The 26,797-nt window shown below is 44.2% G+C and overlaps 1 protein-coding gene across 1 annotated transcript; it reads right to left on the bottom strand.

Moving 5' to 3' along the window:
* Positions 1-11,353: 11,353 nt before the first annotated feature.
* LOC308146125 (uncharacterized protein) lies at positions 11,354-26,797 on the bottom strand. Its single transcript, XM_080517789.1, has 14 exons — positions 26,524-26,797; positions 18,802-20,006; positions 18,564-18,722; positions 18,278-18,454; positions 18,137-18,201; positions 17,622-17,804; positions 16,550-16,640; positions 16,356-16,434; positions 16,058-16,129; positions 15,712-15,826; positions 15,477-15,560; positions 15,291-15,377; positions 14,971-15,096; positions 11,354-11,768 (listed from the first exon to the last, which is right to left on the bottom strand). Exons 2-14 carry the CDS (start codon positions 19,961-19,963, stop codon positions 11,469-11,471), a joined length of 2,700 nt encoding a protein of 899 aa, XP_080373915.1. The 5' UTR covers positions 19,964-20,006; positions 26,524-26,797; the 3' UTR covers positions 11,354-11,468.

The following is a 26,797-nucleotide window of genomic DNA, read 5'->3' as shown; positions in this document are numbered from 1 at the left end:
GGATTAATTGATTATGTTTTCAGCTTTTTTTTCTACATAATTTGATTATTTGGACAAACACATTATCTTGCCGCTTGATTTGTACTTCCTGGAATCATAGATCTATTTCCCCGATCAATGAATGAATGAATGACATTGAAACTGTTCTCTGGATTAATGGCTGTTGTTGAGTCGGGTTTGTAAAATATGCTAAATAAATGACCTTTTTTAGTGGAACAATTGTTTTCGGGATGTTTTTGGATTCTTTTCTTATGGACTGACTTTTTGCTCTTAAAATGATTGACACACTTTTTTTTATTATTATTATTGTTCTAAAGAGGTTTTGAGAGAATCCTGAAAGGTTTTCTTTGGCCCTACCATCAGCTTTTATTATCTTGAAGGACAAAAAAAAGGACCTAAAGAGATTCTCCTACAACAAACTTAGAGATGTTTGTCATTTTAGAAATCAAGTGATCATCAAAAACAGTTGGAAAATAACTTTGTTTCGTTTGTTTCTGACTAAATTAATCGAACCATTTGTGTTCCTGTCGACGTTTCCGCTCTGCTCATGAGGTTCATCTCAGGTCATCCTTTAGTTTTTTTTGTCGAACATTGTAAACAGACTGTTTCAGTGTTTCACGTTAATGTGGAAACACTCAGCGGAACGCAGTCGCACGCTCAGCAGATTCAACCAGACTCCATTAAACTCGGCTAATACCCCAAGCCTCCCGACCTCATCACGGCCAATCACAGCTCAACCGGATTCATTAAAAACACATTTAACTGCACCTGCCGCGGCCGCGCGGAAGCTCCGACGTCGCCGTGGCGACCGGCACTTTGCGATAATTGTAAGAGAAAAAAAAAAATTTAAACTCTGAATAACCGACCTTATTTAGGAATTATAACAGGGGAGCTGCATAAGCTGCTTTCTGGTTTTATCTCACAGGAAACAAAACAAGGAATCCGTTACCCAGAAATCCACGCTGCGTTTTTCTTTTTCCTCCCGGCTGCCGGGGGAATCAGCGCAGGAACAAGATGTCAGCCGTCAGCCTGGCTTGGTTTGCACACGTTGCGAGTTCTTCATTTTAATCTCAGTCACGGGAACTTTACCGAGGTACCAGGAACCTTCGCTGGTCTCTTTTCCACCGGTGTCTCAATAAACCTCCACCAACTCTACGATTTGTTCTTCTTATCGCCCCCTCTGGATTGGAGGTGCAATTACATCCCTTGTTTTAATAGGAGAACAGGCATCAATGGATGCCAATATACACACAAACATAGTGTGTGCATTCATATGTGCACAGCATGCATGTGTGAGTCTCAGCATATTTGTATGAGCGTTTATCGGACGTGGTGGTACAAAACATAAATCTACACTCTTCGGTGACTTCTTCATATTCAACTGTCTGCCAGGCAATCTCCATTTTATTGTCTCTGCTTGAATTTCCCCTTTAACAGCCTCGGATGGTGTGTGTGTGTGTGTGTGTGTGTGTGTGTGTGTGTGTGTGTGTGTGTGTGTGTGTGTGTGTGTGTGTGTTGAAGCCACAGCCAATCATGAGAAGAATCTCTGTCGTCCGTCCCTCCATAAAAGCGGGGGGGCGACGGCTGTAAAAAGAAGTGCCTGATTTAAGAACCGCCGATGATGAGTTTTACTGCCGCCATCTTTGTTTTGGGACGTCACTCACTTTTGAGGACCCCCCCCCCCACACACACACACACACACACACTATCTACTGAGCACATGCAGGCAAGTGTTTCAGAAAAGTTGTGTTTTCCCTCGTTTCCACGGAGACGGAGTCAGAGCACTAAAGAAAAGTTCCACTATCTTCAAAAAAAATTGCTTTTTCACACATCAAGTCAGAGCGTTTTCGAGACGTCGTGTTTTCGGTGTCTTCAATGTGTCGTGTAAACAAAACGCTACCAAAGTCTTCTCCTCGTCAACGTCATGCAAACGGTAGTAATTCATCGATTCCTGCAGCCGAGAGAAAAATACACAAATTCGGTGAAATGCGTCCGCACCTTGCCGTCCTTCACAGTCGCTAAGCAAAAGCATTTGTAGTGGATTACTTCCCCGCTGCGCCTGCAGGGGGCGCCGACATCCAGCTGGACTTTGATGAAAGTGAAAATGAACACAGCTCTGGTTCATTAATCCTCTGCAGATACTGCAGGATTCCCTCTGATCACCTTTATCCGCCGCTAAGCCCCCCCTTTGCCTTCTTTCATCATCCCCCTGCTAAATAACGCGGGAGGGGAGAGGGGGGGCGGAGCTTCCCGCCTCAAGAAAAGAATCCCGGGCTCAGAGGCCCGGGGTTTGTTCGGATTATCTGGCGAGGAGAGGCGCGGCCCATCAGATCCCCCTGGTTTGAAGGTGGACTGCGTGGCGCCGCGGTTTAGCCCGACTGGAAGCCGCGGCGCTCGTGGAGGATCTCGGGTAAACTCTGGGAAAACGCTCGCATCAATCTCCCTCCGAGAAGATCACCTCGCCGCCGGGGTGCCGGACGCCCCGATCACCTCGCCTCACTCCGCAAAACAGAGAGGACTCTGGGTAACCACGCTCCACACAACAAACACAGGAAGTTCATTCGCTGTCAAGAAGCCCCGTCGCCAATGCTTTGCTTCGTCGTTTCTCAAAACACTCGACTGGATGTTGAAAGGCTGCCGGGCTACAGCCAATAGATCCTTCTTCTTATTCCTTTCTTTCTTTTTTCTCACTTTCCGGATAATAGTTCTGCACCGTTACACTGATCCAGAGGTCTGAAACCTTTATGGCCGAATAAAATCTGTCTGGAGCCGCAAAACATGAGTGAGTGAGAGAGAGAGAGAGAGAAAGAGAGAGAGAGAAAGAGAGAAAGAGAGAAAGAGACAGACAGACAGACAGACAGACAGACAGACAGACAGACAGACAGACAGACAGACAGACAGACAGACAGACAGACAGACAGACAGACAGATAGATAGATAGACAGATAGATAGATAGATAGATAGATAGATAGATAGATAGATAGATAGATAGATAGATAGATAGATAGATAGATAGATAGATAGATAGATAGATAGATAGATAGATAGATAGATAGATAGATAGATAGATAGACAGACAGACAGACAGACAGACAGACAGACAGACAGACAGACAGACTTCTGGAGATAATTTGTCATAGAGTTTTGCTGCTTCAGCCATTTTAAGCATTTGACAATTTTACTTGTTTTTAGTTATTGTATATTTTGTTCAGTCCAGCTCTCGGCTACAAGTCAATCAATTTTGGACAAAACTCCCGATCGCCATATTTGATGGACCTCGATCTCTTCAGGACAAAATAAACGATAAAAGCCACAAGGTGACTTTTATCAAGGGATCATCTTTATGTGTGGATTTTCAGAAATCTGTCGTCTCCACAGTCTTCACTGATCCGTCATCCTCCTCCTCCTCCTCTCCTTTAATAATCCTCTGTGGGGGAGGCGAGGGGGGCGGGGCTAATTAGAGCTAATTGGCATCATCAGATGGGGTTTATCCGTGTCATTAACAGGACGGTTAATTAGCCGGAGCAGCAGAGTGACTGTGAATTAAATCTTTTCTCTTTCCAAATGATTTTATGGCCTCGAGCTCCAAAAGGAAAAAGACATTAAAGGTGCAGCAGGTAACTTTCCAAAAAAAAAGATAATTCACTCTGAGGCAAATAAAAAGCAGAGAGGTGGTTCAAGGGTTTGAAGTAGGAAGTAACTAAGTAAAAGTACTTAGTTACTGTACTTGATCTTTAATTTACTGTTTGGGTCAAACCTGAATCTTTCACTGGACAGTTAAAAAAAAAAAGAAATACCCCCTTTCATCTTGACGTGATGATTTTTCCAAATGCAATACAAAATAAAAGCTCACTAGCAACTTTACTTTATAAATATTAAATCTATACGTAGAATTTTTATGAACAATTATGATCCATATACTAATTTATTCTAGATCATTTTCTAAGTTACTGAAGCTTATTTTATCCCTTTTTATAAAAAACAAAAACAAAATACAAGTCAGTTTGGGGACATGACTTCCTGTGGAGGGCGTGGCCTCTGTTTAGACCCCGCCCAGTTTAGATGACTTAAAGAAAAACAAACAAGACTGTAGAAGATTTTTTTTTATTTTATTTTTTTTATTTCAGCAGCATGTTTCAGCCAATAACAGAAGACGACCGTGAGTATCGACCAATGAGCATCAGGTACCCTCGTTAACCAATCACGACATACTACGGTCCCGTACCAGTTGTACTTTATTTTAAGGCTCGTCGACGAAACTTTAACTCCGAGCGTACTTAGTCGTAAACGTCGAGCTTTCAGACGCTCAACGACGATGACGAACACTTATGTTTAGAAGCGGGACAAATGAGGAGTCAAGATTAAAAAAAGAAAAATAATTTTTTCAAAAGGAAAATGAGTTTAATGCTGCGTTCAGGTCACGACAAAGAAATCAGAACATTCGGCAGAATCAAATGTATCGAGGAGTCAATGATGAAAACACAAGAGACGTCAGCGCTGAGGATTAGTACAAAATAAACCCTTGTTTGTCTTTGGTTTTTAGACGATTCTAAGATTTGATGTCATATTTACTTAAATTGTGACGAATGTTTTGAGGCTTTTTATTTATACGACAATGTTGCACAGAGCCACTGAAAAAGCAACTTTGTGGAAAAAGGACTTCCAATTTGCTGCGTGTGTGTGTGTGGTTTCATTACAAAAACAACCAACAGTGCCATCTAGTGGCCCGGCATGCTAACTATAACTACACCATTTTCAATATTTCTGCCTTTTTCTGAAACGAAAACACAAAAAAAGCTGCGTTTTCAATTGGAGCCTGATTGCGTAAACGGAGCCCGATTTTCACTCGGTCACACCTGAACGCAGCATTTAAAACGCACACAAATAAAGTTTCAGATTCATGAGAAACAGAGAAAAGACAGCAAATAAAATTCAGGGGAGACGTTTCATGTTTCAGGTAAAGTGCATTTTTTTCTCTCCTCGCAGTCCAACGTAAACTATAGTTTGTTACTCAAATAAAGAGTTAAGAGCTGGTTATTGCACTCCCCCCCAAAAAATTCTATTAAATTCAAACCAGCAGTTGAGACAGGAAATGGCAGCGAGCTTGTCGACATAAAAATACTTCAAGTTTTCAGAATAGAAGCAGGGCTGACACACCGGAGACAAGATAAATAAGTCAGACAGCGAGTGGATATGACGAGTACAGTGAGAATAAATACAGTGAGAGAAATACGACCGAGTCACGTCGGTAAATTCTCCTGAGGGAAGACGCGCCTTTATTTTTAGATTATAATCTGCATTTCCTCCCACGTTTAAACTGTTGCTTTCACTTTTATGACACTGCTTTACTGAGTGTAGTGAACTCAACTTGAAACCTTTGAAATGACTTAAATACGATTTGTCACAGTGCTAAAAATATGATCATTTCAAAGTAAAAGTATTTCAACAGGTTGGCTTTCATTGTTGAAATTCAAAAATACTGCATCTATTCTTCAACATAAAATCTGCTTACCGAGTTGCTAATAAGCTGCTGTTAATAACTGCACGGTATTATTGTTACATGTGGGAATAAATTTCAGATTAAAAGCCAACTTGTTACATATATAGTAGGATTTTCACAATATGCTTAAAGTGATTGTAAAACCTCTATTTAGCTTCTGCTCATTTTTTCACAATAAAAGCATTTAAGCCCTCCAACAAATTAAGCTTGTAAAGTGAAATCTTGTGTTGTATTGACAGGATTTTGTTTATCATAGCTTTCAAAACATAGTTAAAATGAGATTCATAAATACCTTAAATTTGGATTTCTGTGAGAAAAAAAAGCGCTTCCTGTTCTGTGGAGATAAAACGTGAATTCGACGTCATGAATTCAGATTTCTAACGTCTGAAAAAAAAGCTTTACCTTTGAGTTGAACAACTTTAATGAAGTGATTGATTCCAACACCTGAACATAGAATTAATACCAGAGGAAACGCTGAGTGAAGAAGAATCCGCTTGTCACACAGCTGCAGTGTGACGCGAAGCCAGCAGGGGGCGAGGACGAAGGACAAACTTTTATCAAAAATCGACTTTTAAATGACAAAACGACAGCAGCAGCAGCAGCGCGAAGATGAAGATCACCAAGACTGGACCAAAGAAATGACTTGATGGTGAACATTTCGCTGCTTCCAGCCTCTCAAACAGGAAACGTGAAGACATTTCAGGACAGCAAAACGTTTCTCAGATGTAAACGCTTTTACAAGTAGGGTGTCATCTGCAAAGAACTTAATAAAACTACCCAGAGAGTTCTCAATGCAAAATGTATTTGTTTTAAGTTATAGCAACGTTTACGTTATGCAGATGACAAACAAGTGTATTTTGCAGAGTAGTGTGAAAAATGTCAAGTAAATATGGATTGTTTTTTTCCCAAAGCATACATAATTAATGCAGATTTAAGAAGATATCTTTTCTTTTTTTTTTTTTACAGAAACAGAAGCTCAAAATATTGGTATCGTCTGCAAAGATGGAAATATATTTAAGATACAAATTAAGAAAGCCATTTTTTAAAATTCAGTGATTATTAATTAAACACTGTTGGATGTCTTCAACATTTTCTACTTTTCTCTAAATCTACTCAAAATATAATTTCATTTTTAATAAATTTTTAATTTAAATGCCATTTTTTAATTTACTCCTTTATTAATTTATTGAAAAAAAATGCTTTACTAAAACATTTTCTCTAAAACTACTCAAAGTATTCGATACTGTAGTGAAGCCTGTTTGGTACGTGTTACTGTCAATCCTAAAAGAAACCTCTGTAGGCAACAGATGTGATTTAAATGACAAAACAAGGGGATTATTTCACTGTTTTTGAACTGGACGTCATGAAAAAGGAAAAACGTCTAGTGGAGAATTTCACTCGAGAGCCAGACCCGAACAACCAAACACGTTTGTTTATGTAAGAGTTGGTTCCAGGTTAAACTCAACTTGTTATAATTTTTTTTTGCGAGCAGCTTCTTTCTAAATCTCCACCGCACTGCGTCTCCGTTCGGACGCCGCTCGGTGTTTTGGCTGGCCGGACGGCTGCTGGGAGGCAGATTAAACCCCGGCTTTTCTCCCGTAAACGAATCCTTTGGCGGAGATGAAACGACCTTCAGGTCTAATCTCGCTCTGAGCCGCCGGCTCGTCCTCGCGGCTTGTTTTCCGGGGGTGAGAATCTTCACCCGATAAATCCAACGTAAAGCTTCCAAAAAGACGCCGTTAATCACCTCCCGGGTTTATTCCCCGAAAACAACTCCACTCACTGCCCCCCCCCCGCCCTCCCACTGTGGAGGAATCTGCTCATTAGACTCATTAAAAGGGCAGAAACTTGTGATTTCCACACTTTGATAGCAGATAAACCGTCATGAGTCTGAATGGAGACGTTTCGTCACGTCAGATTCTGATTCCGACGGAAACTTCAGAGGAAATAATCCTTCAAAATGCTCCGACAGGCATTAACGCATCCGCCAGACGTATTCTGTTAGATTAACCAGCATCAAATCTCCGCCACTGCAGTAAAATTACCTTTTTTAATGAAACGTTGAGTCATTTATTCTGAAAGAAACTTCCAATCCTACAAAGACATGTTTGTCTACGAGAGAAAAAACTTTTGTAATAAATATTTTTGCGATTTTGACAAGAGGTCTTAAAAAAGAAAATGTCTGTTTTTTTTCCCCTTCATATTCAACACTGACCTCTAAATCAGCTGGAATCTGATCCACTCACAAGAAGGAATAAACTTTTCCTCATATATTTACTAAATCATGGCGAGAACATTTCATGTCATTAAGTTGAAAACAAGTAAATCTGCAGAAAACATGGGCGCGAGCGTCTGCGCTCGGTGCTTCTGGCTCTTTTCAAGAGATTTCAGCTAAAAGCTGCTTTTTCAAACGACAGAAATGGTGGGAACGATGCAAATTTTCGGTGCGGAGGCTCGTCTGAAAAGTGGCTGCAGCTCTGGGATGAGAGAAGTGATTTGAAAGAGCAGAAAAAAACAAGGGGGACTGATCATTTCAGATTTTGCAGAGGAAACCGTGCAGACGATGCTCCCAGAGCTCCTCTTCCCTGTAAATCCCCGCCATGCTGTTGCCATGGCTGCCGGGCTGTATCGTCATGGCAACCGGCTTTCTCGGCAACACCTGAGCGGTACCTGCCGTCGCTCTCGCGAGTCGACGGTATAGGGGGACGGGGGGGGGAGAAAGTGGCGCAGCGTAAAGAGGGAGGAGGAGGAAGAGGAGAGTGGGAGGAGGTCCAAAGCCCCCCAATTAAAGCAGAGAGCCTCCACTCTTCTCCTCCTCCTCATTCTTCTCCATGCTGCATCTTTAAAAAAAAAAAAATAGATACCAAACTGCAGACAGACAGAAAGAAACTGAGTCAAGAAGCAGGCGGAGGGAGAGAAAAACCACCGGACGCAGAGGTAAATAAACTATACCGAAGACGTGCAGAAAGAAGAGCAGAGGAGAAGAAAGAGTGATGCAAAAAGGACAGGAGTCTAGTTTTTCTCTCACTAAATCGTTGGAACTGCATTCGAGCAAAGCCAGTCGGATTCTCACGGTCAGACTTCACAACAAAAACTACTGATGTTTGAAAGGTTTGAGCGCAAAATGTTGGAAAAATCTGAACTTGAGATCCAAAGACTCGAGACTGACCTCCAAAGACTTCAGACTGACCTCCAAAGACTTCAGACTGACGTCCTCGACTTCAGACTGACCTCCAAAGATTTCAGACCGACCTTCTGGACTTCAGAAGATCAGACTTGACTATGAAGCTTTGGACACAACTGACTAGTACCAATACTGTGCAAGTTTTAAGTTTTTTTCTAGTTTTATTGAGAAGAATGTCAGAAAATGAACTTGGACATCAATGTCGTTTTGACCAACAACCCAGAAAGTTGAAAAGAGAATCTGCAGATTTTCCTTCAGAGGCTGAAAACTGGAAGCGTTTGGCTGCTGCTGTCGTTTCGCTTTACGCCGACGACGTTGTGTTTTACCTCCACGCCCTCAGCCGAGCTGCTTTTTTGCATATATTTTCACCTGCAGCGTTTGCCAAAGAGCACGCGGGCTGCCTCAGGACCAGAACCTGCCCGATGCGTTGCATACTTTATTGCACATATATATATATATATATATATACTGGTACTAATCTCAAAGCAAGCAGGTCGTCGGGGGCAGAGTGAGATTATAGCGAGGAAACGTCCGTGGGTTGGTTTTGTTCCAGCGACTCGCTGTGAAATGTGACGGCCAGAGTTCAGAAGGAGCTGAAATGTCCGTTTTTGTTCCCACAGAAAAAGTCTCGTTGGGGGTGAAACCATCCAGTGAGAGTTTGTTTCTTTTTCTCTCCAGTGTTTCAGTTCACTGAAACCTGAGCGAAGCTGCCAGACGTTCAGAGCGTCACGAGGCGTTCGGGTGCTTTTTTTTTTTTACCGCAGCGGGTCCAGTGAAGGTTCCGGAGGCCCAAACGTCAAGGTGACCTGCTGCAAGATCCGGTACCGATTCCTTCCTCGAAGGCGCCGGCGTCCGCAGAGAAAACTGTAGTTTTAAACGCCTCCGTCAACTTTGTGGCGACTCGTCCGGAACGATGAGAGAACGTCAGTCTTTGGACTTTCACGTCTTTTACGGGTCATTCCTAATGTCAGTGATGTAACTCCTCAGCCAATTCCCATGTTTTAGAAATCATTGTGGTATTTAATCACGTCCTTCATGTCATTTTTTATTCTTCCAGGGGGTTTTCTGTCGGCGATTTTTTTTAATGTCATCGTGGCTGCTTTGGTGTCTTTTTTGCCGTCATTCGTCATGTTTTATTTGTGTGTGGTTGTTTCAAATCTTTTCCTCTGCGAAGCTCTGCAGCCCGAGGTGTGAAACTGTTGCCGCCATCCGCCTCGGGACTGAGGACTGTAAATATGACATGTGGAATTACCGTGGGGTTTTTCACTTATTTATTCTCATGCATTGCACAAACATTTATAACTTATCTTATCTCAGGTACTTCATAAATGTGTTTTAATTGCCGACCCTTCGTTCTGCAAATATCTCTGATGTAATTTCCCTGAATGACCTGTTCTTTGCGTCATTTAATTACTTGTGGTTATTTTTCCCCCACTAATTGCAGTCAATGCTTCTTATTTTTTTATTTACTTTTTTTTTTTATCTTTAGTTCGATGTGTCTAGTTTTTCCCCGTCTGTCGTTTTCTCTCTTTTAAGTGCTTTTTTTTAATGGTCATTTTTCTCTCTGTGATTCATGTCAACCTCTTAGTGACGGCGTTTGAGTCTCTGCGGTCGTCGTGCACGCCTCCGTGAACATTTATTCCCCCCCCCCCCCCACACATCTTTGTAGTGCTGAAAGTGTGGAAAAACGCCACTTTAGTCCGAACTCGCAGCAAACCTGACGCAGAAGTCCTAAAAGCTCCAGTCCGACGTCTGTGCAGCAGTAAAAACTAAACTGAGCTGTGAAAGAGGGGTTTTGTTTTGAAGCCCTTGGAGAGCTTCAGTTGATCGGGGAGGTTTGGAACAGAGGCGAACGGCTCTTCAGTCGCATTGGAAAAAAAAAAAAAAAAAAAACAACAGAAAAATAAAAAGCCTGGATGTTTAAGACGAGACAGCGTGAGGAGGAGGAGGTGAAGAAGACTCACCGGGGTCGCAGGAAGGAGACGTCACTTCCTGACACACAGCGAGAGGTTCAGGTTCAGTCAGCATTTAAAGTGCAGCCGGTGCCAATAAATTATTAAAAACTGCACGTGAAGTTTTTTTTGTTGTTTTTTTTCATAGGTAAACTGAAGAAAGAAAAAAAAAAACAGAGCTGCTCAGAGTTGTGGTCTTAAATATATATATTTCTTTCCGTTAAGACAATCAGCTTAAAGTGGATGGAAGTGGATCGAAAAAAAATTGTTTTTACTTTAGAAGTTTATCAACGGCTACCGCACTTAAAAACGCTTTTATTTTTATTTTGTGTTTTCAAGTGTTTACGATCTTTTTCTTTCTTTCCTCGTTATTCTTGTTGGCAGTTTGAATGGCGGACTTTTAAAATCACAAGTGTCTTAAATGTGTCAATAAAAGAAAATATTCCATTTATCTAACACCACATAAGTAGGTTCTTTAGAACTACTAAGGTCATTGCTATACTGTCAGACTGAAAAGATTCCCGCTGATGAAGATGATAAATTACTCCGAATCAAGAGGCTGATTATCTTTTTTAGCTCCACGACGCCTCACAGCTCTGAGAAAACACCAGATAAAAATCGCCGTTATTTCTTCAACATTTGCGCCGATAAGCGATTACGTCAATAAATAAAACACAGTGCTCAAATTCGCATCAATAAATAAGTTAACTGTGCACATTTCAGCTTCACTAGTTTGATAGGAGGTCACGAAAAAGAAACGTTAGCGTTACGTTGAAGTTGAGCGGCGCGAGTCGCTGTGTGTTAGGAAGGCGGAGTCGCACCGCTGTCGTCCTATTGGCTCTGTGGTTTGGGGAGGCGGGACGTGAAGAAGGAGGCGCTGGGGGGTTTGAGCCGGCTGTCCAGCTGCCTGGACGTCTTCTGAGGAGAAGGAGGCGACGAGGAGGCGGAGCCAGAGGCGTGAGACGAGAAGAGGCGGAGCTTGGAGGGCAGCAGGGACCTGGGCCGCCTCCCAGCGTCCTCTTCTGCCACGTGGCCTGGAGGTCCGTCAGCTTTTGGCGGGGCCTGGGACGGTGGTGGAGGCGGGGCCTGCGTTGTCAGTGGTTCCTGATGAGAGGGGTGAAGTACCTGTGACTGGAAAGACAGAAACAGGAAGCGTAAGCAGGTCGTTCCGCCACGTCACGTCCTGCGGACCGCCGCCGTCCTTGTCATCAGAAAGAGCTTTGAGAATTAGACAAGAGGCCCCGCCCTCTTCACCGTGTTAATCAGGACGGTGTGCCCAACCACGTTTCCACTGGAGCATCCGGGGCAGAAATAAATCAGTTCATTCAGAAACTAATCAAATATGTTTCAATAATTGATCCACAAGTAAAAAATCCAATTTATTCATTCAATAGATTCAACTGTGAAGCCATTGTTCAATCATAATGGTCTATATTTAATACAAAATAAAAAAATAAAACACTATTTCAGTCTGACAGTAACACAAAAGGTTAAATAAAGAAAATTGTATTTTTAATGAGGCTATAGAGAAAATGTTTGTGTCCAGCAGGGGGCGACACTGAGTCAGAAACGTGAACGTGAGTGAAGCCTGAATGCAGGGGGAACATGTGCAGGTAAACATTGACACCTGGTGGCAGGCAGCAGTACTGCACTGTCCTGTTCCAGCGTCTCACCGTCCAGAAACAATGAATGACAGCGAGGAGAAGAGGAGGATGAAGAGAGGAGGAGGACGAAGAGTGGAGGAGGACGAAGCAGAGGATGAAGAAGAGTGGAGAATGAGGAGAAGATGATGAAGAGTGGTGGATAAAGAGAGGAGGAGGAGGATTTGTAGAAGGCAGGAGGATGAAGGGAGAAGGATGAAGAAAAGGGGAGAAGGAAGAGGAGGACATGGAGGAAGACATGATGCCAGAAGAAAATGAAGAACAGATGGAGTGAGTGTCCTCGACCACACGCAGGTACTTTGAAGGATGAATTCAGTGCGCGCACACACACACTCACACACACACACACACACACACACACACACACAAACACACACACACACACACACACACACACACACACACACACACACACACACACACACACCCAGTCCTCATTGTTCCCGGGAGGCTCATTAGAGGAGGTGTACGGCTCCGTTATTAAAACCATAAGGAGCTCCGTCGTGAATAAACAGGAAGTCAGTGATGACATTATCATTATTATTCGATTACAGGTGTTCACTTCAGGATTTACAGTGATGACAAAGTCATTTAAACCGTTTCCTGTTAGTAGAGCGTCCCATTAAAATTCTTGCTCAACAGGAACATTAAAAAGTGTGTGTGTGTGTGTCAAGAAGATAAAATAGTACCGTACCACGCCGTGTCACTGAAGTAAAGTACAAGTGTCTCCACTCCTGGAGCAGCGTGAAAGTAGAAACACACAGAGGAGAGTTAGAGGAGAAAAGACATGCGTCGGGGAGGAGGAGGAGGCGGTGCAACCACAGAGGGAGGAGGAGTTTAAGAGGCATTTTGGGGGAGAAAATAGGAGAAAGTTGGTTTATTGAACTAATATCTAGTGTTTCCAGGTAAAACAACAACAACAACAAAAAAGATCCTGGTCCTGTTTATCCTGGTCTTATTTTAAAGATTCACGTCTCAGTATAATCATATCTGAACTCTAGAGGGCCGCTGTGGTTGAATCTCTGACTCTTTCTGCTGTCAAGACTTAAAGCAGGAGACTCACTGCTGGCACAGGGTGGTTTTACGAGGGGCTAACTGTTAGCATGTTAACTCGACAAATATATTAGAGACATTCGGGAAATTATTGTCAGGCTGCTAAGGCCCAATTAACAAGTTGTTTTTTTCCCCTCCCGTTTCATGAAAAATTCACGTTTATTTACATGAAAGTGGCCAAAAACATTAAAAAGAATTTAGTTAGCAGGCCAGGCCACAAGTTGGCGCCATTGGTTATACACGCAGAGAACAATACGCTATAAACATTATCAACGGGGAGCACAGGAACATCCGTACTGACAGACCATGGGACAGACCGGTGTTCCAGAAAAGGTGCGTTTTCCCCGCGTTTACATGTAGACGAGGTGGGGAACGTTTTCGAAAGGTTATGCTTCCCGTATTTACGGCCTCATTTTCACGTGAAAATGTGTAAACGTGGCTTAAAACGTACCACAGAGTTCACCTTTGATCACCCGATCGCTGGAAACAATAACGCCAAAGAACTTTCATTAAAACACGTTGCTGGTTCATCTAATTTTAAGTTGCTGTCACTCAGTTTTGTTGCATAACGTGGGAAATTATAAAAACAATTGTGATATGGGGGGGGGGGGGGTTAGTATGATGGTGATGAAGATGAAGGGTGGCGGGTTACTGGCTCTGGTGGGACTCACTTTTCCGAGCCAGGTGGGAGGGGATGCTGGGCCGGGGTCTCCCCCTGAAGGGCGTGGAGCGCTGATACTGCCAGGGAGGAGAGAGGAAAGGAGGAGCAGCAGGAGGGAAAGCCTGAGGAGGAGGAGGGGGGGGAGGGGGAGGAGGAGGAGGAGGAGGAGAGAAGAAGGGCGAGTGAGGACGGAGGGACCACAGCTGAAGCTGAAGGTGAAGCTTTAAGCAGCTCAAATCTGGAGAGAAGAGCTAAAACTGCAACAACAAACACAAATGCTCCAAATCACAGCAACGATCGTCTCAGAAATCTCCCCCCCCCCAAAAAAAAAGTGTGGAATTCTCTTCTCTTGGTCTTCAAACCATCAAAATGTCAAAATAATTAAATCCACCTTGTGTCTCGGAATGTAAACCAAACTCAATGATGGATAATTCCCACTTTTATCGAGTAAAATCCAAACAAAAGAGCTTCATTTATTCAATATGATACATCCTTCTCCTATTTTTCTAAGTGTTACTCTCCTGTTGATCTATTTGTATGTCTGTGTTTATGCATACAAATACATAAACTTAACTTCATTATGTTTTATTTTAATTCAACTGTTTGATTAATGGACATACTTATGTATATTAGCACATCTGACCTGCTGTGCCTGCTACAGTTTTGTTTTTATTTTTGGTACGTTCAATAAAAATGTAAAAAAAAAAAAAAAAAAAAAGTATAAAAGTAAAAAGGAAGCAGTACAAATTAATGAGCAACAACAAACTTGTTAACACCAATAAAAAAAGTCATCCAAGTGTAACCTTTCTGAACATTTTGATCTTCATTTGCATTCAGAAAAAGATTAAAGTTATCTTTAATGTGTCACAGTGATAATTTACATAAAATCTGAACGTGTGTGTGTGTGTGTGTGTGTGTGTGTGTGTGTGTGTGTGTGTGTGTGTGCGTGTGATCCCACCGTGAGCTCCCTCCACGGTGTCTGCGAGGCCACGCTTTCCCTCTCCCTCACACTCGTCTGTGTGCACTGGTCCGTCAGTCCTGCCGTCTCCTGGCAACAGCACCTGGCGGTCACCGTGGGAACCGTCTGTGCATCACAGTGACAGTGTTAGCAACAGACGTGGAGAACCATATCAATATTATCAATACTGTTAAAACTGGAACAAGTGTGCTGAATGAAGGTGAAAACACACCTACAAACACAAACACAAACACAAACACACACACACACACACACACACACACACACACACACACACACACACACACACACACACACACCAGCTGCATGGTGAGCTGAGAGATGGTTCGATCTCGACTCCTCAGCTCCTCTCTGAGTTGCTGCACCTCCTGCAGGAGAGCCTCCACCTGGACACACACACACACACACAAACCGTCAGACAGATGCATTCTGGGAAGTGCGGGCTGACGCCGACAGAGGAGAAAGAGGCGGAGCCTGAAGGAGACCTGCGAGGCGGAGCTGTGAGACGAATCGTTGGTGTCTGGACTCAGAGTGTCTGTGGTCAGAGTGTCATCGTCTGTGTCCTCCTCCTGGACGGACACACACACACACACACACACACACACACACACACACACACACACACACACACACACACACACACACACACACTTGATCGGTCTGTATCCACACAGATATTCCCACCCGGAGCTGTGATCAGGCTGTAACCTCTGACCTCACCTGCAGCAGTAACCTCTGCAGATGCTCCAGCTGTGACCTGACGGCCGAACAGTCCTCGGCGAGTTCCTCCACGTCCACACCCAGACCAGGAGCAGATGAAGTCAGGCCCACCGACCTGGAGGAGGAGGAGGAGGAGGAGGAGGAGGAGGAGGAGGAGGAGGAGGAGGAGGAGGAGGAGGAGGAGGAGCTCTTACATTCAGACAAATTGGTTCATAGTGGAGGAGGACCTCAACTCTACATTCATGGTTAAAATCATCCCTGGCTCAAAGAAACTTCCAATTATAGATGGAATGAGCCGGAGAATCAAACCCGCAATCTTGAATTTAAATATAATCTCAAGAGTCACCTGAGTTCCAGGATGAGGTCGGCGTCTTCGCTCCTCTTATTTCCAGGATCAGACGTCAGGCAGTGGAAATCCCTGAGAAGACGACGCAAACAATCAGGACCTCCTCTGATTGACACTCGTATGTGAAACTGCTTACGTTCCAACTGTTTACTCACACAAATAATGATTTTTATGTTTAAACAACAGCTCACAGCTCCAGTAACTGACTTTTAATACATCATGGAATATCATCAATGACTAAAAACACGACGCTAACGGATAAAAAGAGATCATAAAAGAGCACGAATGAATTACTGACTCGTTGTCATGGATGTCCTGCGTCCCCCAGCAGAGTTGCCGCTTCCTCCACTGAGCCATATGAGACAGTCCTTCAACGTCTGCAGAAACCAAACACATCTTAACCCTAGATAATCTGCACATTGGTCAAGTATTTTGGTCGTTAGCTTCGGTGGAAGCGTTCAGTGAAGTGGCAGAGCTGCTGAGAGTTTGTACCGCTGTGCAGAGACGCGTCTTCGGGGAAATCCACATCCAGCATGAGGTCGTCGTCGCCCAGGTCGCTGGAGTCCAGGTGATTCAGCAGGTCCTGAAAACCAAGCAGACGAAGCTCCTTCACAGCTGGAAGTCAGACAGACGGACGACTTTGTGCAGGAGACAATGATTTTATTTGTCTGTGTGTTTCACGGAGTGAAACTTGAAGTTTGTTCTAAAGATGATCCCACACTTCACCCCAACAGGGTTTAAAAATAGGAAACTTTACATAATTTACGGAAACACGGGTGTGTACATGTGCACATGTGAAGGGTCATACATGTCGAATGTCACGGATTTTCATACCGGCTACTTTTTTGATTTCAATCTTCAAACAATCCTGCTGGAGATTTTCATTTTCTGATTTTCTGACTGCAATACTCACACTGGCCAGTAGGAGGGGGCAGAGACTGAGAAACAGGAGTAAGAAGGAGAGAGATGAGCGAAGAGAAGGGAGAAGCGAGGAAGAGCAAAGTAGGGAAAGAGAGGAGATGACTAAAGAGAGGAGGAGGGAAGAGGAGTAGGGAGAAGAGAAGAAAAGTGAGGAGGCGAGAGGAAAGGGAAGAGTAAAGAGGAGCATGTTGTTGCATGTTAAAGCTTCCCTCCATTTCGGCCTCAGAGTCTTTTCACGGGATGTTAATGTTTCTCTTGTTTCCAGGAGTTTTCCCACAGACCCTGAATGCCACGATTTACCCCCCTCCCCCCCCCCAAACAAAACCACACAATGCACCCTCAACCCTCATTCAGGGGCAAAATCCCTCCTGGGGAGGAGAACAGGGGGCAAATTCACTTCATCATTTACTCAATTACTCGAAACTAAAACCTAGACATGTAACACCGTCCAAACTTTTATGGGAAAGGTGCAGATCCGTCCACCAAACTACTGTGTGTGTGTGTGTGTGTGTGTGTGTGTGTGTGTGTGTGTGTGTGTGTGTGTGTGTGTGTGTGTGTGTGTGTGTGTGTGTGTGTGTGTGTGTGTGTGTGTGTGTGTGTGTGTGTGTGTGTGTGTGTGTGTGTGTGTGTGTGTGTGTCTCACAATGCTGTTGAGGTCGGAGTCGAAGCTCCCGATGTGGTGGGTGGTGTCGTTGTTGGTGTGGATGGAGGTGGTGGCCGTGGTGTTGGTGGCGCCCCCCAGTGGCTCCAGACCCTCCTCGTCCCACAGGTACGTCCCGGCAGAGCCACAGCTGTCAGAGGGAGAGAGGTCGAGGGAGGAGCCGCCCTGAGGAGGAGGAGGAGGAGGAGGAGGAAGGAGTCAGTGTAAAAGTGAACATTTCCTTCAAACTGTGGAAGCAGCTGAACAAAACTTGAATTGCTTGTTGGTTTATCTGTTTGTTGTGTTTGTTTATTGTCTGATTATCCATATGTATGTATGTGTACTTGTTTATCTGTTTTCCATTTGTTTGTACTGTTTCACCTGCTTATGGGGGTTTGTTTATCCGTCAGTAGTTCCCATTTGTTGATGAGTTTATCTACGTTCGTTTGTCTACTTTGATCTCTTTGTACATTTGTTTCTCTGTGCATATGTTTCCTCATTTGTTGGTTTGTTGGTACCTGGTCGTGGTATTCGGGCTGGCTGCTCCTCCTGCGGCGGCTCAGTCGACGTTCGCCTCGCTCGCCTGCTGACAGACGAGTGATTTTATATTTTTAACATTTCCACTGTCTCCGGACTTTCTTGAACGGAGGCAAACTCACCGTTGAGCATCGGGCTCATCCAATCAGCGGCGTCGTCCAGGAAACAGAGCTCCATCGTCTTGGTGACGCCGTTGACGGACACTCTGTCGTCGTCCAACCTGGTGCACGACTGGTCGAGTCCCGAGTCGTCCTCGTCGTTCTTGGCCGTGAGCAGCAGGAGGCCGACTCCCCCGCTTCCTAAAGACCAGCAGAGACCGCACAGTGAGGGGGACCCGGGTTCCAGTCCAGATCTTTGATCTGTGCTTTCATGTTCAACAAAGAAAGAACATGAAAGACTTCTGCTCACCGAAGTTGTCGAAGTCGTCCATGTACTCCTGACTGGTGTCGTTTCGGTCCAGAGAGGACGTGGAGGACAGGGACATGTCCTCCAGCGTCTCCCCAACAATCGACACCTCTCCGTGGGACACGAGCTCTGCAGATGGCCCCTCTGACTCCGGAGAGATTTCTACGGAGAGAAGACAGGTAGTTGAAAAAGACAAAACGACACAAAAATTCAAAGTTGAAGACTGCAGAAGACGTTGAACCTGGGCTGTTCTCTGTGGTCGACGGCGTCTCGATGGAGTTCCTCCGTCTCACGCCTCCACACGCTTCAGTGGGCGCCACCCTCAGGGGGCGGGGCTGCTTCATGAGTGACGGGCGGGACAGTTTGTAGCTGATGCCACTCGGTTTGGAGGTGGGGCTAAGGCTGGGGAGGAGGGGCTTCTTCAAGGCTGTTGGGGGCAGGACGGCGGGGGCTCCGTACCTGCCCGAACCAGGCTTGACCCCGCCGCCGCTTCGAGCGCCACCCCCGGGTGGAGAGGCCCGTTCGGCCGCCCTGGAGCGGGGGAGGAGCGAGGGGGAGGAGGTGAGTGTGGGGGAGGGGGAGGGCTGGCGGCGGACCTGGCTGAGGCTGCGCGAGCGGAGGCGGTCGTTCTCGCTGAGCTGGCCGGAGTGGGCGGGGCCGAGGCTGTCGCTGGAGTACGAGCGGCCTGCAGGTGGCTTCTTGTCGAGCGGGGAACCGGATCGAGACCCCGGGCCAGAACTGGGCTGGGGGCGAGTGAAAGTCTGGGGCTGCCTCAGGGAGCTGCTACGGGGTTTGGATCGGGAGACTCCCGGACTCAGCCTGGTGCCGCCGGGCGGCCCAGGTGAGCCCAGCTTGGACCCACTGCTGGAAACAGGGAGGATTCTGGGACTGGACTGAGGAGACGCAGCCGGAGAGGTGGCGGGCTGGCCGTAGACACGCCCCTTCCCAATGAAGGCTGTTTTTTTGGAGTCTCGCTGTGACATCAGCGGTGACCCCTGCGGCCGCTGTGACATCAGAGGCGAACCCTGCGGCCGCTGTGACATCAGCGGCGAACCCTGTGGCCGCTGTGAGTAATACTGATGGACGCCACTGCGACTCTGCACAGTGTTCCCGCCCTTCCCGCCATCTTCCTTCCATCGGTTGGAGAAGGAGCTCGGAGCGCGGATGAATCCGTTCTGCTTAGGGGAGGCGGGGGAGGCAATGTTGCCCCCCATTGGTCCGGGGTGATGGTAGAATCCGTTGGTGAGGCGCGTGCTGCCGGGGGCGGGGGCGGGGGCGGGGACGGCGGCGGGGACGGCGGCGGCAGCTGGATGCGTTTGAGGTTTGGGTCGTGAACCAAACTTCGGCAGTCGAGAGACCATGGTGGGCATGGTGGGAGGGTCGACGATGGGGGGGGCTGACATCAGACCCCGCCCGCTTCACCATGGAGACACTGAGGGGGAGGAGCTGCAGGGGAAAGAGGACGGGGTCAGAGGTTATTACATTTTGGAGGCAGAAGGAAGCAGCTTTCACCAACAGTGTGAAGATTTCAATCAAATCTGGAATACACCCTCTCCCTTTTTAAGGGATTCCATAAATATTACAATGCGTAGGATTTGATTAATTCCACGACTGTGCACTGAGTGGCAGCAGTGAGCCACTGTGGTTGAATTTCTGGTGTCAGAATCTTAGTTGCTGGACTTTGATTCCAGAAAGAAGTGACTCCTTGTACCACCTGCTGGTAGAAAGTGGTATTACAGTACTGATCGTTAAGCCGTCATCATGAGCAACAACTGATCGCGAATACAATTAAAAAAGTCATTTTGGTCATGTCCACTAAAAATAGACAAATTCCTATTCCTCACGGCAACAGTAAACAAGAATACGCTCGACTTACAAATGAAAACCGATATAATTTCAAACTTGCAGTGATACTTTACTGTAAAATTGACAGACTGGTTTTATGAAGAATAGAACCAGCGATCGCCTCCAGTCAGCGTGAGGTGAGTCAAGCAGCTGCTCCTCGAGTCTTGTTTGTGCAGACAAACTGTTTCAATAAAGATTTGTTTGAACAAGGCAAGCTGGCGTGAGTCAGCGACAACGCCCTGACACGTCTGCATCCCTGTGTGTGTGTGTGTGTAATCATTATCAGTCCCTTTGTGTTGGAACCCTTAATGGTTTTTACGATGACAGGGTGTGTCTGTCTGACACACACACACATTTCCTGGTATTGGTTGTTTCAGTGAGACCAGCAGTCATTACAAAACTTTTTTTTTTTTTTTTTTTAATTCCAGCCAACCCTCCTGACAAAGTACCATGAACACAACCTGAGGGGGAATTTGCAAAAACATGCTGAAGGCTGCAGAAATCATGCGTCGGAAGAAGCGGATTTCACATTTTCCGGCAGAGCTGGATGCTTAAAAAAAAAAAAAAAAAAAAGATATCATCGGAAGCATTTTCAAAAGTTAAAGATAAAATACAAAAAAGCTGACATTACTTTGGACTTTTGCATCGATCAACTGCGTGATGACGCTTTTCACGTACTTTTCATTGTAATTTGAACTTTTTCCTTTCAAAATCTTTTTATTAACATTTGTCCAGTCCAATATTGTCTTTCAGCATATAAATAGATGCGTCTGGTTAAGTGAATCCCGTTAAGTGGAATTTGTCACCAAGTTCATCAAGTTGACATTTGCAACTCTGCAGAAAGTGAGCTCACATTTGACAATAAGCGTGAAAGTTAAAGTCTGACCGACTCCAAAAATAACAACAAGTCTCTTTTCTCCTTTTACCAGGAATCGAGCTCAAAGAAGCTAAAACAACATGTGCCTCATCAGTTTTTGTCCGCCCGAGGCCTCCGTAGACTAAAAAAATCACAAGGAGCATCACAAGTTCTCCTCGAATGTGAAGCAAAACATCAGAAAAGAGGAGAAACTTGTGCTTCCAAGTGAACAAGACGCTTCTGATCATCTGATCGACCCGAGGCGAATAAAGAAGGGCGACGCACGACGAACCCCTCCGCGGGTTCGCGGGCGGCGGACCGGGACACGTGCTCCGGTGAAGGTCACACAGCAGGAGGGCGAGGAAGAGCCGAGTCAGCGTCGCAGGCGGGGGAGGGGGCCGTCACAGCTCGAAACACCTGAAGTCACCATTTCACCGGAAAGACGGGTGTGAAGGTTCACCCTCCAAACTCGCCTGACGGGTTGAACGTCACAGGAAAACGCTTTTGGGTGATGGACAGGCCACGCCCACCTCGCACATGGGACCGCCATAGTGGTATGACAATAATGAACTAACGGTCTACCTGAGACGAGTGAAGATACTGCAGCCATTATTTCATAGTGTGTGTGTGTGTGTGTGTGTGTGTGTGTGTGTGTGTGGTGGAAACAGCTGTGATACCAAGGTCAGACAAAGGAGGCGCCGACACTGATGAAGGAGTTCGGCGCGCGGCGGTAATGAGACGCTCTCCTCTTTTATTCATCGGGCCTCGTGAGAGAGAGCAGCGTCTCCGTCGGATCGTTTCACGGCTCTCGGCCGTCAACTTGTTTCCCCCTCTCCTCGCCGGGTTCACAATTCATTTCCAGTTCATTCCAACCATTTGCTGCTTTATTTTGAATCTCATCGTGACACGGCTCAGGTGTTATTCTTCATGGAGTGGAGATGTTACATCTTTTCTCAAAAGGAAGTTAATACCCGTGTTTTGGAGGGGAAATAGAGTTTTTTTTTTATATTTGAAATACATATTTGCTTGAATATGGACCAGCTTAAACAATGTTTTCAAGTGAAAGTGGAAAACGCCGATAACGATGCCACTGAAAACACAACTGTTTGAAAATTGTCCGGATTCATCTCCATGGAAGTGGAAATATACTGTGCCATTACAAACAACAGCACCACCTTGTGGCCCGGCGTGCCACCGTCATCGTTTTTAACGTTTTGGTGTAAACGGATATTGTTTTTCAAACCGCTGCCGTTTAAAACGCGGAACTTTTCTGAAAGTAGAACGCAAAAAATATGTGACGCTTGAAGCATTGCGCAAACGGGTGAAGCACTTTTGAGGTGCATAATTCATTTTTTTTTTTTTTTTTTTTTAAATGGACCTTCAGCTGTTTTGGTTCATTTTCGAAATTTTTTTACCCCGTTTTGTTAAATTTAACTGGTTGTTTCCTTCGTTCAGAATTTTGACGTCAAATTCAAAAATGCTCTTTTAATTTTTACCTCTGATATGTTGATGGAGTTCAATTGTGAAAGGAACGAACTGAAAGTTGACATCTGACGGATGTTTTGCCGGTTGCAGCAACAGACGGGCGCGGACGGCGTCTGATAAGTTCTGAAGGTCGTTTCGACACGTGCTGCGCTAACGTGGCGCCCTGGAACTGAACCTGTGAGCTGGAGGAGCCATAAGGGCGAAGTCCAGGAGGAAGCGGCTGTTATTTATCTATATATTTATTATCTGGTGTAGTCTGATCATTCTAGTGTTTAACATTACATTTTTTTTTCCCCCAATGTCATCTATGTTTTGTTACTCTGGGTTAATTGTTTTTATTATTATGTATTTGTATATTTTGCTTAGTTGTGGAATATTTTCATCTTTAACAGTTTAATAAGATTTCTTCTTAATGGAGCGTTTTTGTCACTTTGTGTTGATTTTTGTCATTATTATTTGAATATTTTTTAACATTTAAATAGCCTTTATGTATTCAATTTATTTTTATTACTCAACGTTGATTTTTTTTTTTATTTGTATACATTTCATCATTATAATTTCTTTTTTTAAATTATGAAAAATGCTAAAAGAATTAAAAAAAACACGGGTGTCACATCCAAACACATCCCCTCCATTGACTTCTCCTTGACCCGTTTTTCCTCTTCTGACCCCATTTCCTCTTCCTCCTCCTCCTCCTCTTCATCATGCTCCATTTCTCTGCTCACTCGGCTGAGAGGAATCGAGTGTCGGCGGAGAGAAAACCGAATCTGACCTGATTCCATCTGAGACTTCACAGTTTACTGCTTTTTCTTTTTTTTTTCTTTTTTCACTTGACTTATTCTTTCAATCCGAGCGATCAAACAGTCTCCTGTGTTTACCAAACACACAACGCGGACACGGACGACAAACATGGCCGACCATTTCAAGCTTCATCATCATTTCCATTGGAGAATATATATATATATATATATATATATTTTCTTTTTTTTAATAATTTTCTTGTAATAAGCTTCTCCACCTGTGAGCAGGGTCGAAGGTCGTTATGTGTTTGATCTGAGAAAACCTGTCGTTTGCCCACAAGAGAGAGAGAGAGAGAGAGAGAGAGAGAGAGAGAGAAGAAAGGACATCGATAGCCTCAAACATCGCGTCTCATCTTCAGTTATTCAGAGTCACAGACGACTGAAGAGGTTATTATTATCTCCTCTTCCGCCTGCGAGTTTAAAGCAACAAGAGAGTCCTGGTGAATATTTCCTCCGTCTGATAAGATCACTTTGTCAGGAAACCCGTTATCATTTATAGTAAACTCAAATGTACTTGGTTTTAATACATTCATGTGAAAACTACATTGTCTTTTTGTTTGTACATTTTTCATATTCAAGGGACATTTTTGAAAGTTTTCCTGATATTTACTTTATATATGTTATACAAGCTTTGTTCAATTAGTTTTAACTATTATTGAAACTTATATATATATGTAGATTTAATATTATAGCATTATTTAAATTATTTCCATTTTGCGATGTATTCATTTAAATGTTGAATTTAAAATCCATTTGAAATGATAAAAAAATTACACTTATTTTCTGTTAAATAATTTTGCAGTCTAATTATAAAGTAATCATAATTCAAAATTGCACTGCTTCACATGAACATTTCCCCACATGCTCATACTTTGACGTTCTTATCGTAGCATTCACCAGACAGAGTGTTTTTCTTCTGTGTTCTGTGCACATTTCTTCAGATTTTTAAAAGATTCTACATCGTTTTTGTGTTTTAAATGATTGGAGCACAGAACCAAAACCTGCAGAGCAATATTAGATCGAATCTCTAGAACAATCTCAACAAGACAGAGAAAGAAAACCCAACGTTTTAGACCCTGAAATGACCAAAAACGGAACCAAAAACTCAAGAGGAGAACCTCTAAAAGACAAGCTTATTTTTGTTCCACTGGCTCAAGAAAGCCCGACGTTCAGATCCAGAACCACTGACAAAGAAGCAGAACCGAACAGAGAAGAGAACTAAATATCACCAAACACACAGAAGGGAACCAAACGGACCCAATAGTAAACAGAACAAAAAACAGAGGGGAACCAAAAAGGCGGCGCGAGTCGCGTTCAAGTGCCGCCGGTTTGCGAGGGTCCGCCCGTCACAGACCGTTTGAGGAGGACGAGGCCGCGAAGACGGCGAAGAACGACAACAATGCAGACAGAGATGTGAGGAATGTGGCCGAGACGGTGTGACTCTGGCCTCCACCGATACGAGTCTTCAAGCCCCCACACGGTTCTCATTACCTCCTCATTATGTCTCCGTCATCAACCTGTCGACCCAGAGAACCACCGTCCAGGAAATGTACTCTAACCCCTTTTGTTTTAATCGTAGTATAAAATCTCTCTGACATGGTTCTTCTCTCGGTCCTTAATCGTCACTGAAATAGACGCAAAGGCAAAAACGGTTAAGAAGGAAAAGGCCATTTGTATAACCTTATGCACCGTTTAAGTAACACAAATATGGGAAACAAACCGGTTTTCTTACCATTTTAAACTTGGGCGGGCGGTTTTTACTCTAGTGAAATTACCACAAATGCATTAAAATTGACCATAAAGGCCATTTAGGAACAATCAGAATCCAAAGTTGGAATATAAAGTAGCTGCAACTGGTCAAAAAATAACCACAACGAGACAAAATATCCTGAAAAACACCACAAGATATCCAAAAAGACATAAACGACAACAAAAAAACCCCATGAAAAATCCCCCAATACACCAAAACAACCTCGATTGGAACCACTTGTGTTTCTCTTTCTTCGGGGTGCAACATTAACTGGTGCGAAGCTACGACTTCGCCTTGTTTAAACGGCCACAAAACCATTCAAAACGACCACAAAATACACTAAATATCACTCAAATCACCGTAAAGAGAAGCCATTTTTACCAAAATGAGACAAAAACAATCAAAAAAATGCAAAACAAAACTTTTAAATTAGAACAGAAGTCAATCAAAACAAACAAAACAAATCAAATTAAGTCCCATTGAAAAGCATAAAACCTGCCAACTTCATCGTTTTCAGTGCTTCAGCATCGTTTCATCTAAACGGATATCGTTTTCAAAACATTGTCGTGTAAACACAAAACTTTTCCGTGTCAAAAAAACGTAAAAAAACGATGTTTACAATTGAAAAGTGTTGTATATTCCATCCTATTCCCTTTATGGTTCAAAACTCCTGCAAACGTGTTCAAAGTGATGAAAAATGAGATATTACTCAGAGATAAAACGATCCCTAAAAGAAAAATTGATTAACCAGATATGAGATGTCTTATAGCCAAAAGTCTAATTGTATATATAAAAAACATAGGGACAGAAAACATAGATAAATAGTGAGTAAACTCTCACTGAACTCATGACGCGAATCATAAACATAAACATTTTACAAGTTAAACTAATAGACTAATAAACTATTCGACTAATCCCCAAGATTTAATGAGGTGTTGCTTGTAGCCTGTCCAGTTTGTGTTTATGTGGATGTGTGTGTACTTTTCCTGGCATCGAGAAGTGAGTACAGCAGCAGGATTACATTGAATACTTAGTTACTTGTTCTTTCTCCCCCCCAGCAGCACAGTGATATACAGTGTGTACCACAGGGACCCTCTTATATAATCTACAGTGTGTGTGTGTGTGTGTGTGTGTGTGTGTGTGTGTAAACATTATGGTACAGGAAGCCAATTGAAAAGCACATTTTTCTTTTTTTTTTCTTTTTTCCGCTCCGCGGCGCAGACTCACCTGCCGCTTTCACCGAGCATCAGACGCGTCCAAATGCGGAAATGTGCGCGCAGAGGAGGGGGAGACAAGAGACCCGCTGGGAGTCGCTCAGTGGGGCGTTAAACTGAACAAAATCCACCCGGATACAGTCCCGAAATACCGCAACAGCTGGGAAATAATTAAAAAAAAAGACGTCAAATCCCGCAGGAGAGCCGCGAAGGAAGCCGTGCCGCTCCTGCGCTCTTCTGCCGCGCCGCGTCGCGCCGCTTCGCCGCACCGGCCTGTGAAAAGCTCC

Source organism: Blennius ocellaris, assembly GCF_963422515.1.
Source record: "Blennius ocellaris genome assembly, chromosome: 21".
Taxonomy (NCBI): Eukaryota; Metazoa; Chordata; class Actinopteri; order Blenniiformes; family Blenniidae; genus Blennius; species Blennius ocellaris.
Note: the sequence above shows the minus strand (reverse complement) of the source record. Positions and strands in the feature narration are given on the sequence as shown.